The sequence below is a fragment of the Pipistrellus kuhlii genome, unplaced genomic scaffold (genome assembly GCF_014108245.1).
Source record: "Pipistrellus kuhlii isolate mPipKuh1 unplaced genomic scaffold, mPipKuh1.p scaffold_m20_p_28, whole genome shotgun sequence".
Lineage (NCBI taxonomy): Eukaryota > Metazoa > Chordata > Mammalia > Chiroptera > Vespertilionidae > Pipistrellus > Pipistrellus kuhlii.
The window spans coordinates 41,548-54,602 of NW_023425527.1; the positions used below are offsets into that span (position 1 = coordinate 41,548).

Genomic DNA, 13,055 nt, shown 5'->3' on the forward strand with positions numbered 1-13,055 from the left:
AAGAAGAAATTAGATATATTCAGTCTTGGGGGAGACATATTCCAAAATAGTAATTAGAATATTAACTGTTAATCCTTCATCTTTTAAAGTGAGTCTTGATTAATGTTTGTGCTGCTTTGTTCTTGTAGAAGTATTCCATACTGAACCATTTGTTAAAAAACCTACAAGTTCATTTTCAATTATATTTCTAGTATTCTACATGTTCTTTCAGGTCTCTCATTTTTATATAAAAGTATAGAAGACATTTTGTTATTTGGAAGGTGTTTGAAGCAGAGCTTATGTGTATTGCTCTTGCTGTGTTCTTTTTATGTTAGCAGAACACAAGTCAACTTGATTAATATTTGACATTGAGGTTTTTAAAATTTTCAGTAAAACTGCCACCTTCCACCTCTGCACTTATTTGCATTTCAGTGGTTGATGAGCACACATACAGGTGCCAGCACACTGGCTACCCGGTGAGAGGGCATGTGGGTGGTGGCATTTTCAAGTTTTTCAGTGAAAGAACATTCAACATTTTGGTCTTCCCTCTTAATTGGTATTCCTGTGGTGGGCAGCATTATTTCAGTAGAAGAGATTAAAAGAAAAGGATTTTAAAAGTGAATTGTTGATTTTTGAAACATTAAGAAAGAAATATTATGATTGTTCTTTACAGAAAGGACATGTGGGGATTTATTTCCATATATTTATATATATGATTATAAACTATAGTGTTTTAAATTACTACAGCATGTACTGGAATTATAGGCTCCTTTTATTAATGCAGCATTTATGAAAAATACTTCTAATTTTCCTGGCATTGCATATGATGCTGATGGTTTCTGAACCTGCTATTTAGTTCAGGGTTTCTCTACTTTGGCACTATTGACATTTTGGACCAGATGGTCTGTCTTTGTTGTAGGAGGTTGCCCTGTGCGTTGTAGAATGTTTAGCTGCATCTCTTTAACCAGTAGGTTTCAGTACTACCTCCTCTGCGCTGCAATAACCAGAAATGTTCAGACATTGCCAAATGTCTCCATGGAGGCAGTCATCCCCAGTTGAGAGCCACTGGTTCAGTTGAATGATTCAACCAGGGATGACCACTCCTTGAGAATTACTTGCCTGCCTCACCAGCATGGCTCAATTGTTGAGCATCGACCTATAAACTTGGAGGTCATGGTTCGATTCCCAGTCAGGGCACATGCCCAGACTGCAGGTGCAATCCCCAGTGTGAAGCATATAGGAGACAGTCGATCAATGATTCTATCTCATCCCTCTCCCTTCCATTATGTGTGTGTGTGTGCGCGCGCGCATTTTTTTTTTTTTAATTACTTTCCAAAGTGGTTCCTGAATTCAAATGGGAGCAAGTTACAGCTCTCCAGTATACTGGATATACAGGGGTTGGCAAAAGTAGGTTTATAGTAGTTCAAAAAAGAAAAATAAGGAATACAAGAATTAATAATAATAATACAAGGAAATTCTGTGTTTTGCACACTCACAACTGTAAATCTACTTTTCCTCACCCCTGTGTGCGTGGGTGGTGGGAGGGGGGCAAGGAGAGCAACTGAAACCAGTAGGTCAGTTTTGTTTTTGTTTTTTAATATATTTTATTGATTTTTTATAGAGAGGAAGAGAGAGGGATAAAGAGTTAGAAACATCAATGAGAGAGAATCATCTGTCAGCTGCCTCTTGCACACCCCCTACTGGGGATGTGCCCGCAACCAAGGTACATGCCCTTGACTCGAACTGAACCTGGGACCTTTTAGTCCGCAGGCCAACGCTCAATCCACTGAGCCAAACCGGTTTCGGCCACTGGGTCAGTTTTCAATTAATAACCAATTATAATATAAAACAATGAGTGTATGGTTCAGTGGATAGAGTGTCTGCCTGTGGACTGAAGGGTCCTGGGTTTGATTCCAGCCAATGGCACATGCCCAGATTGTGGGCTCGATCCCTAGTATGGGGACATGCAAGAGGCAGCCGATAATGATTCCCCATATTGATGTTTCTGTCTCTTCGTCTCCCTTTCTTTCTGAAATTAATAAAAATATATTTTTTTAAAAGATGAGTGCTGTTATAGGGTATATAGGAAGCTCAAAGAACAAATATATAATAATAAAAATAATTGGTAATATTTACCAAGTAGTCAGTGTTACTCTGTAACATATTTTCCCTTATGTAAGGAATGTTATGGCATAAAGCACCTAAAGCTCAGTAAGAAAAGTTGTAAATATGCAGATCAACTGTGCCACAGAAGTATGCCCTTGTATACTCAGTTTGTCAGTTTACCGCTGGCGGCTGAGGATAGGCAGTGAGAAGGAGACTAAGTGATGAGGCTGGAAGGAGGGAGCGCAGTGGACAAAAGGAGCTCCTGTCTTTTGGAATCTCTTTGTGAGAGGAGAATGGGGTCTTACTGCTCTGGGTATTCTATCATCAGCAGGAGCCAATTCTCAAAAAAACTTGTTTTTCACACTGGTAAACCTTGGTAGAAAGTTCAGTGTGTTTCTCACGTATCGTGCTTAGGAACAGCAAGGCTCTATTGGAGCAGAATACCTAAGAGGAAATTTTCTGTGTCAGATCACTGCGGGTTGGTGTCTCTCTTCTTTCTCCACTACCACCTTTTCTCGCCCTCTCACTTTCCCAAGGTGTCTGAAGAAGCTTTAAATTGAAAGTATTATTTGTATTTACTAGGTAAGAATTTGGACTACTGAAATTCTTAAGTAAGTTTTCTTACGTATGACATGTATCAACCAACCTTTTCTTTCTAACTGGGACCATATGAGAAAAGCTTGTATTAATCTTATGCTTAATGGCTTGATGCTGAAAAGTTTGACTTTTTTCCACTTTCCCCCAGTTGATACCCTACAGCAGGGTTGGGGACTTCCACCCCACGGTCGTATGAGGCCCGAGAAATCACTGTTCTGGCCCTGGCAAGGCATGAGGAGTGATTTAATTAAATGTTTGACCAAATATAGCAGGCTGGTTTTTAAGTTGATAATGTTGTATTGCCTGCCAATGATGTTATAAATATCCACATGGCCCCTGGCAGAAACAAAGTTCTCCACCCCTGCTCTGCAGGGCGCCTGTGGGTAAGACCAATTTCTTTCTGGGTTTGTCTAAAACTGGAGACTGTGCTCTGCTTAAGTTCCTACTGAAGTAGCGCAGATCCCTTTCAGTGAAGACATGGTATCAAACGCCCATTCCAGAGAAGAGCTGTGGCACACTTGGAACAGACCGCACTGGCAGCTGCCGAAGGGAGTGCAAAGTGGTGCTCCAGCACTGCTGGTTCCTTTTGGAATACTGATTAAGAGCTTTTTAACATATTACAAAAACTCAAACTAGCTGGCTTAAACAGTATGAAAGATTTACTCTTGTAATAACAAGAAATTTCACCTAATTCTGGAAGGGCAGTTTAAGGTTGGAAAATTTAGCCACTCACTGTCACATTTTATTCTGCCACTCAGTGAGTTGGCTCAGCTCCCCTCGGGATGGTAAGATGGTTGCTGCAGTTCTAACCTCTATATAGTCAACACATTCTGGGAGAAAGGAAGGGTCATTTCTGGGTGTGTCTGACAACAAGGAAAGCCTTTCTTAGAGAACCTCAGCAACTTCCTAATTTCCTCTTATATCTCAATCATTGCAAGAAGAGGAAAGTTGGTAAAGTTTAAACATTCGGTTCCCCTCCATGGCCCATTTTACATGGTAATGTGAAACAATATTGGGGTTTTGTTAGAAAGAGAGAAAACAGGTGAAGCAAAAGTTTTTGGTATACCAAGTGGTTAATGCATTTTCCAAGCATCAGAAATTTGAGCGCCTGTGAATAAGGAGTTACAACTCAAAAGTTAGCTTTGGACAGTGCTGAGCATAAGGGTGCTCAAAAAGTATGGTAGACAATTGATGTAGAAATACCCTATTCCAAATGATTTACACACTAACATCTCCAAAACATGTTTAATGGTACCTTATAATTACTATCAGTGTCAGCCAGCTGTGTGAAAACTTGTTGACACTTTCTAGTGAAATCAAGAAAAGTCCAGTACTCAAATTTCATAGAGTAGATGGAACATCACTACTCTGCTTTAATTATTACTGATAAATAAAGTGGGTAGATAGACTTTGCAGTATAGCTTGAGGCCTATTGTTGAATAGGGGTTAGTCTCATTTAAAAAAATAAATAAATAAAGTATTTGAAAGTGTTTGCTCCCTCTCAGTTACTGATGGTAATGAGCTGTGACCTAGTAGTCCAGCTATTAAATGCTAGAGGTCAAGAAACTAATTTTAATTTATCTTTCTCACAAGCTTAGGGCACTTCCACATCTTAGAACTTGATAAGAGACCAGTAGTAGTTTTTTCATGCAGTACTTCTCGGGAAATGTATGTTTTCCTGAATCCTGAGAAAAATGATTCAAATAAAAAAATGGAAAAGTTACTCTAATTCTCCTGTTAGAGTTCATCTTAACAATCAGTACACAAACATGACTGGTTTGAAGGAATCCAATTACAACAAGTTGAAAGTAGAAACTGAAAATGTTGATACCTGGAATCAAAGATTAAGATAAGCAGGAGCACCTTAGAAAGAAGCAATCACAAGCAAATTCGTTCTGGTTAATATAGCTTTGTCATTTTATAAGTGTGCATGGCCCTGTCAGCTGCTGTGTTTATACTATAAAGGAAGGGGTTTATACTATAAAGGAATCTTACGAGTAGTGTTAGAAGAAATAGGTGTTTGGGAAACAAAATAATTCCTTTAATTGGCATTTTCCCCATATAGATGGAGTATGGTACTATAAACCTTGCTAAAAGTTCTAAATGTTACATTATTTGAATACTATCTAGAAATATTCACAGCATTTGCCAGCATTTGAATATTCACTGTAGCCTGCAGTTCTTAGAAATACTACAAATTAAACCATTTAAAAAAAAAAGATATTATGAATGAAGAGTTTGGAAAATGTTGTAATGTTGTAAGAATTTAAAGAATAAGTTATGTTTTGGGGAAATCCAGAGAATTTCAGGTCCTTGTTTGTGCATCCTGAAGGTTAGTATCTTTCAGGAATTCTGAAACACTAGTACCAAAAGGTAAAATTAGTTCCTAAATTTCAAGAACTGGGTTTTGTTGTTTTCAGAACAATTCCAGGAAAGGCCACAAGGTGGTGGTGTTGTTGCTTCATGGAAGTGGTGGCTTAGTCTCTAACAGTCACTGTTCACTTTCTAGAGCAGAAAGTAATTTTTTCTCTCCTTTTCTTTGCTGAAGAGATTTCAGCCCAGCCAGTGTGGCTCAGTGATTGCATGTTGACCTATGAACCAGGAGGTCATAGTTCAATTCTGGGTCGGGGCACATGCTGGTGTTATGGGCTTCTTCCTGGTTGGGGAGCATGCAGGAGTGGGTTGATCCACAAATCTCTCTCATCATTGATGTTTCTTTTTTTTCTTTTTTTTTTTAAATATATTTTATTGATTTTGTACAGAGAGGAAGGGAGAGAGATAGAGAGCTAGAAACATCAATGAGAGAGAATCATCGATCAGCTACCTCTTGCACACCCCCTACTGGAGATGTGCCCGCAACCAAGGTACATGCCCTTGACCGGAATCGAACCCGGGTCCCTTCAGTCCCCAAGCCAACGCTCTATCCATTGAACCAAACCGGTCTCGGCTCATCATTGATGTTTCTCTTTCACTCTCTGAAATCAATAAAAACATAATTTTAAAAATAAATAGACATATTTTTAAAAAGAGAGAGTTTTCAGAGACGTCCATACATTGCCTGTGTCTTTAAATAGTTAAGGGAGAAATAGTCTATAATAATCCATAATAATAAAAGCATAATATGCTAATTAGTCCTGCCGTCCTTCAGACAAAGAGAGGGCTACTAGGGCAGCCCAGGTCCAGGGTGCCAGAGGGAAGGAAGCTGGCAGCCAGGGGGAAGGAAGGCTCACTCCTGCATGGGCCTCTAGTGCTGCATGCCCTCTTCTTGAAAACAGAGGGGAGGAGTTCACCAGTGAAGCCGTCTATTGCTACAGTTTTCTTTGTTGGATGGTCATTTGTTTTTTATTGTTTGTTGTTGTTTTTGGTTGTTTGCTTTTTACTGCAAGTTGTATTTCTTTAGTAGTTAAAATGCCCATTCGAGTTATCTGTATTTTTATCTGAACGAACTTTGGTAGTTTGTGTCTGAGTCAAAGAATTTCTCCTTTCCATCCATGTTGTTGATTTCATGAGCATTAAGTTGTTTCTATTTGCTTATTGTTCTTTTAATGTCTGTAGGATCTGTAATGATGTCCCCTCTTTTATTCCTGATACTGGATTTTGTTTGCTGTTTTTAAAGTCTCTTTAGAAGCTTTTTCTTTTATTTTTCTGTTAATTTTATTTCTCATCTTTATTCTTCTCCCTTTGGCTTTATGTGTTCCCTTTTCTTATTTCTTATTTCTTAAATTAAAATATTAATTTGAGACCTTTTTCTCTTTTGTAATAAAAGTAGTTAATGCTGTAAATTTCCCTTTAAACACTGCTATAGCCACATTCCAGAGCTATTGGTAGTTATATTTTAATTTTCATTCTATTCAGAATATTTTTCATTAATCCTGGGAAATTCACAGCCACTTTATATTGTTCCTCTCCTTTGTTACTTTTGCTATCTCTATGGCAATCTGTTTGAAACATTCCCTTTTATCCCCTTGTTTCTTAAACCTCTGTCTCATTATTTTCATCTTATTTTTTTTGGTGTATGGGTAATTTCCTCATTTCTATCTTTAAGCTTACAACATTTTTTTCCAACTTCCTAAATTCATCTATTAATATTTTAATTTTAAAATAACTATTATCTTTCATTTCTAGAAGTACTTAGTAATTTTTAAAGTATCTATCCTTTTGTTTTCCACAGTAATCTTTTACAAGTTATTTCATGATAGTGGAAGATTTATGGTATTATGTCTGAATATCTGCTTGACTCTTCAGGGGGATTGTGGTGTGGGCCTTGTTTGTTTTGTAAATTTTGATTGGAACACAATTTTTTGCGACTCCCAATCCTACCCTTCAAGAATTCTTTATTTTCTTTTTTCTATGATAATTTTGTTACCTGGATTGTGGAAGCATTCCTCCAGAGAGGTTTTTAACAAGTTTCAAGAGTGTTCATGAGCATTTTTGTATCTATTTTGAAGTTGTTAGGTAATTTCAACATCTCTGTTATCTCAGCATTGATATTTGTTGATTGTCTTTATCTGGTTCTTCATATGCTGAGATAATTTTGGGTTATATCCTGGATATTTTTCATATGATTTTATGAGACTCTGAGTCTTGTTTAAATCTGCCAATTTGGTGGTACTTCAAATTCTGGTCTACACCAATATGCTTGTTTCTATTTACTTTTCAGGGTCCTTAAATAGCGGCTTGGTGCATTCTGTTCACATTTATAGCTCCGTTCAGAGGGAACGGGATGAGCTTATGCCCTTTACCTAGAGCCTTCTCTTCAAATGGTTTTACATTTGCTTTGTTCATGTTAATTTTCTGAGCTTTGAACCTCAACTTTACATCCCAAACCTAAATTGTTTAGGTACACAGGCTTTAGTTTGAGGGGTTTTTTTCTTTGTTTTTTTATTGATTTTTTTTACAGAGAGTAAGGGAGAGGGGGAGAGAGCCAGAAACATCAATGAGAGAGAAACATTAATCAGCTGCCTCCTGCACATCCCCCAATGGGGATGTGCCCGCAACCAAAGTACATGCCCTTGACTGAAATCGAACCTCGGACCCTTGAATATGCAATCCGACGCTATATCCACTAAGCCAATCCAATTAGGGCAAGTTTGAGTTTTTATGTGAACCGAGCCTAGCAAAAACAGACAAAATTCCCTGCTGTCTTCCTATGCCAGTAGGCAGTTTTAGTCTCAGAATCAGCTCCTTTCTGTGGTAGGTCCAAAGATTTTTTTTTCTTCTTCACTCTAAGCGAGTGTGAAAGACCCTCACATACACCCTCTGGACAGCTGTGGTGCTGGACCCACTTGGTCTTCCTTCTTTTAAATGTGGCTCTTCATTAAAATAGTATTTTAAGTTTACTTTGAGTTTATTTTTTCCCCACCATTTATTTATAAGGGTGTGTAGCAGATATATTTTCAGATTTTCTTGATCACTATCTTCTTGTAACAGAAATACTTTTCTATGCCCTAACCAGTTTGGCTCAGTGGATAGAGCGTCAGCCTGCGGACTGAAAATTCCCAGGTTCGATTCCAGTCAAGGACATGTACCTTGGTTGCGGCACATCCCTAGTAGGAGGTGTGCAGGAGGCAGCTTATCAATGTTTCTCATCAATGTTTCTAACTCTACCCTTCTCCCTTCCTCTCTGTAAAAAAAATCAAGATATATTTTTAAAAATAACAACAAGAAATGCTGTTCTATAGACTTTTTTCTTTCAAAAATCAGCTTAAGTACACAAATTCAAAATTGGAGGCCCAAATAGGATAGTAACTAATTTATTGATAGAATTTTTTAAAACATGCATATACCGATAACTGTATTTTATTTATGTAACATGTTTATATGTTTTAGGCTAGAAACAATTATATGCATGTCCAATCAGGATTGAGAGTTACTGTTATCTCTTATAACTCTAGAAATTACAGTGTGACTTGAGGAAAAAAATTCTCAGTATAATTAAATTAATACTGGTTTCAAATTCAGGTACTGTGGAAAGGATAATTTTAATCTTTGAGGACAAAAATAAGACCACTTCTCATAATTAGAACTGAGGTTTTCGTGGTTGGTTTTCCGTGTTTTGTGTGGAGTCCATTGTCTTGGCATTCAGTGGGGATCACAGTCTAGTTGTAAGATTTCCTTTGCCTTTCACGATAAGTGGCTGCTTGTCAGAGACATGTTCTTCCCTTCTTTGCTGGCAGGGATGAGTAGTGACAGTGATGTGGAATGTGACACTGAGAACGAGGAGCAGGAAGAGCACACCAGCCTGGACGGATTCAACGACTCTTTCACGGCACAGCCCCCAGATGAAGGTGCAGCGCCGGTTGACATTTCATAGAGATGAATAAAACCAATTCTGCTGCTGCTGCTGCTGCTGCTGATTTGCTTCTGTTTCTACTTCTGCTTTTTCTGTTTTAATTGTCATTTATGAGACAATACTAGTATATATGGGGTAAACTAAATGGTGAGAACTGAAGAAAATTCGTAGGTAATATTTGGCTGGTCAGACACCTAATGGGTTCTACTTACTGAGTGAAGCAGGGGTCGGGAACCTGCTCCGATACAGCCTATGGTCCTCTAAGAATAGCTTTTCTGTTGTAAAGTTGTAAAACAACCCATTTGTGCCTGTGATACCTATGTACTAGTATTTGCTCTCTGCCCATTTGTAGTAGGTGTTTGCCAGCCCCTAGGGAGGTTTCAGATGTTTGGCTTTTTTCTTTTTAGAACTATTTGTAGCCTGGCTAATAAGGTAACTTTTTAAAAGTTTTTTTTTTTTTTTAGAAATATCTGCTTTTTTCTCTTTCCAAAAGAAGCAGCCAACTTTTGGCAAGTTTTTGAGTGCTATTAGGTGTTTGTCGTGATATTTGCATGTGCAGTTTAATTGGCTTTCAATGCATTTTATGTTATACAATCTTCAGTGTACATCACCATTTCCTGTTCCTTCTTCAGCTGCCCCCCAGTGTCCCTGGAGGTCAGAGTGAGGCAATGCCTTTCATTTTCTAACGATGGGTATCTATTGCACCTTTCTTTTCTCCTTTGTTTCTCCTTATGTTGGCTTACATCTGACTCAGGTCACAAATTCATTGAAGACAGCTTTGTTCACAACCCAGCATATCTTTATTGCTTAAATACCATACTTGATAAGATCATTTAAAGACGTGCAAGAAAATACTGGTCATTAGAAAATGTAATCTGTTTTTAATTTTTTTTTAATCTTAGATGCGCATTCCAGTTTTCCTGATGGTGAACAAATAGGCCTTGAAGATCTCAGCTTCAATACTGAGGACAACAGTGGAAGGTAATTTTCAAACCAAGAGAACTGACTTGCAAGCTATCCTGACCCTGAGATTTGCTGTAGTTGGTGCTCAAATGGTCATGTCAGATTTTGTCTTACTTTTTTTTATCATATCTACCTGAAATGATTCTGAAACTTTAGAAAGTAACGCAATTCTAGTAGAAGACTTTAGTTTACAAGAAAAAAAAGTATGGGAAGAATTCTGTGTGATGTAATGAATAAACATAGTCCTTGATTAATTTAGTAAAGTAGTATAATCTTAAAGAGCAGCTTGTCGACTACAACAGAGGGCAAGTAACTGCCGAAAAATGTCCCTAAAGACGTGCATGCACCCATGATGCTCAGCGCCGGTGCTGTCCTGTTTTGGCTGGATGCTCAGTTGTGTTTCAGTGACTGGCTTTTGGGTTTTAATCAGTGTATAGTCTCATTAGTGCCTGTAGATTAGTGAACAGAAAAAACTACTTATGTGTAGATTCTTTCCTATAGATACTTGATTATGTGAATGGCTGAAGTAACACTACACTGACTAAAGTTAACTTATTTATCTTTTCTTGTTTTTTTTTCCAAGTGTAGGCACACTGATCAATGGCTCATAATACTTCTATTGTGTGACTATTACAAGTGTATTTTTGCTAGTAAATAAGTTAATGTGGGTTGGTTATATTCCTGGTTACATGAACGTGCATAGATCATTTAAAGTATTTCATTTTTCTGCCTCTAAAGTACAAGTATTTAATGCCCTCTTTCTCCTCCTTTATTTTCATTAGTTGGAGACTGATTTCATTGTCAGCTATATTTAAAGAAATACAAATTGCAGGTTTACATGAAACTGTGGTATAAGAGTTACTTTCATACTTGCAATGAGCCCAAAGTAGTTGCCAAACTTTTGCCATTGTGCTCCTGCATTTGTGTTTGAGCTGCTAGACTGTTGAAAATTACACTGAAAGTTGACTAAGAGACTATTGAAAAAGCATGAATATATATATATATATATATGCACATGAGAGACATCTCATCTGCTTATATTTTACTTAATATTGTTCACTTTTCCATGTCTAATGTGTTGCTGGTTGCTATGATTCCTGATTTGCTTTTGTTCAAAACAGTTTGCTCTTTTTGTTAATAAAATGAACCTGAGAAAATATTATGCCTCTGAAATTTATTAGAAGTGGGACAGGAAGCCTCTTTTCTTTTTTCTTTTCTATTTATATTGCCTGCATATTATAGAGGCTGTTGAGCTCTATAGAATATTAGTAATTGCATGGGAAGTTAGGAGGTTTATTTATAATGTCCTTAATACATATGGTTACATTTTCTCTTTAAAAGCTAATCGGAAATATTTAAGAACTATAATCTTAGGAAAAGTAAAAATTTAGCATTTGGTTACTAACATGTTAATTGGCATGCTGTTGTACAATACAGTTATTACGTAGTTTGTCATGCAGTAATCTAACATTTTCTATTAGAATTGTGCTCATGGTCATTACATTTTGATGAGATATTTTTAATCAAGCTTTTTCTTATCTTTAACTATATTGTAATAGATGAAAATATAATGTAAGAAGTTTGCACCTTTAGTGTTAAGAGCAAACCATTGTGAAAAATTATGAGTTTTTTAGAAAAATAAATCCATAAACGTAAGTGATTGACACTTTGAATCTCTCACTGTGCCTAGCCATTTCTAGACCTATACCAGTGGTTGGCAAACTCATTAGTCAACAGAGCCAAATATCAACAGTACAATGATTGAAATTTCTTTTGAGAGCCAAATTTTTTAAACTTCTTCTAACGCCACTTCTTCAAAATAGACTCCCCCGGCTGTGGTCTTTTGTGGAAGAGCCACGGTTTGCCAATTACGGACCTACAGTTTTATATAGACCTGGGTGCTTTCCGTATGTTGTGATTCTTTTTATTTTCAAAATCTGTGAACTGCATGTGTTTAAGAAATAAGAGAAACCTGAGAATAGACTCTTCACACTTGGGGAAATGAATTTAGCTTCTTAGCATGAGTGAGTTAGCCATGAGATTCTCTTGGGTCATTAACCTTTATACAGTAGTATCCCCTTATCCATAGTTTTGTGTTCCATGATTTCAGTTACCTGTGATCCAAAAATATTAAATGGAAAATTCCAGATATAAACATACATTTTAAATTGTGCGACGTTTTGTGGTGTGACAAAATCTGGTGCCATCCTGCTTTGTGTTGCACCAGCAATTATTGAGCCCATAGAAAGACTTAAGCAAGGGATCCCCTGAAATGAGTGGCATCAAGTAGATTCAGGAATAGATTTGGACTGAAAAACAGAAACATTACTGGAGAGTATTGCTATAATTGTTCCATTTTATTGTTGTTAATCTCTTTACTCTGCCAATTTATAAATGAAACTTTAGCATAGATACGTACATATAGGAACATAGTTTGTAATCATACTGGAGGCCCGGTGCATGAAATTCCTGCTCGGGTGTGGTCCCTCGGCCTGGCCAGCGATCAAAGTATGAGCATTTGGCATGGAAAGGCAAGTCTCAGCTGACCTCTGGACTGTGGGCAACACCTGGGCCCCCGTGCACTCCCTCCACCTGAGTCACTGTGCTCGAGTCCCCGTGTGGAGATTCGGTGAGTGCAGCCGGATGCCATGGCCAGGGTGCAGCATAGGCCTCTGGGCCACCTAGCGGTACCACACGGAAGCCAGGCAGGCAACACACTCTCTCCCAATCAGCCTCGCAAACCGGTTCCTGTGTGAACTGGCCCCTATGGTCCTGGCAGTTGTGGCCCAGCTCACCCAGAAGATACCACGTGGGTGCTGGGCAGGCTCCTCCTGGGCACTGGGCACCTGAGTGGGGGGGTTGAGGGAGAGGGCTCTGGCATCCTGGGGGAGGGGGGCAGCAGGGGGAGTGAGAGCGAGCTCGGGCGGACATCCCACATACTCCCCGCACCTCTATCCCAGTCATCCCCGCTCCAGGTAGCTGGCAAGAGGTTGCAGTGCGTCACCAATACCCGCCGTGTTCCACTGCCGCCCTCTGGTGGTCAGCACACATCATAGTGAGCGGTTGAACTTCGGTCTCTTGGTCGAATGACCACCAGAAGGAACAATTTGCATATTGG

The 13,055-nt window shown here is 38.3% G+C and overlaps 1 protein-coding gene across 7 annotated transcripts in view; it reads left to right on the forward strand.

Annotated features, from left to right (window-relative positions):
- The window catches only part of TRIM37 (tripartite motif containing 37), an 84,586-nt gene that overhangs the window by 39,976 nt on the left and 31,555 nt on the right, over positions 1-13,055 (forward strand). For 2 of the 7 annotated variants that reach the window (XM_036454279.1, XM_036454280.2), the window contains exons 16-17: positions 8,859-8,969; positions 9,877-9,955. In XM_036454279.1, coding sequence (XP_036310172.1) covers positions 8,859-8,969; positions 9,877-9,955 — 190 coding nt within the window. Of the gene's footprint in view, positions 1-8,858; positions 8,979-9,873; positions 9,960-13,055 lie in introns of those variants that run through there. The other 5 variants (XR_006742679.1, XR_004990777.2, XM_045587308.1 and 2 more) reach the window with 5 other exon arrangements.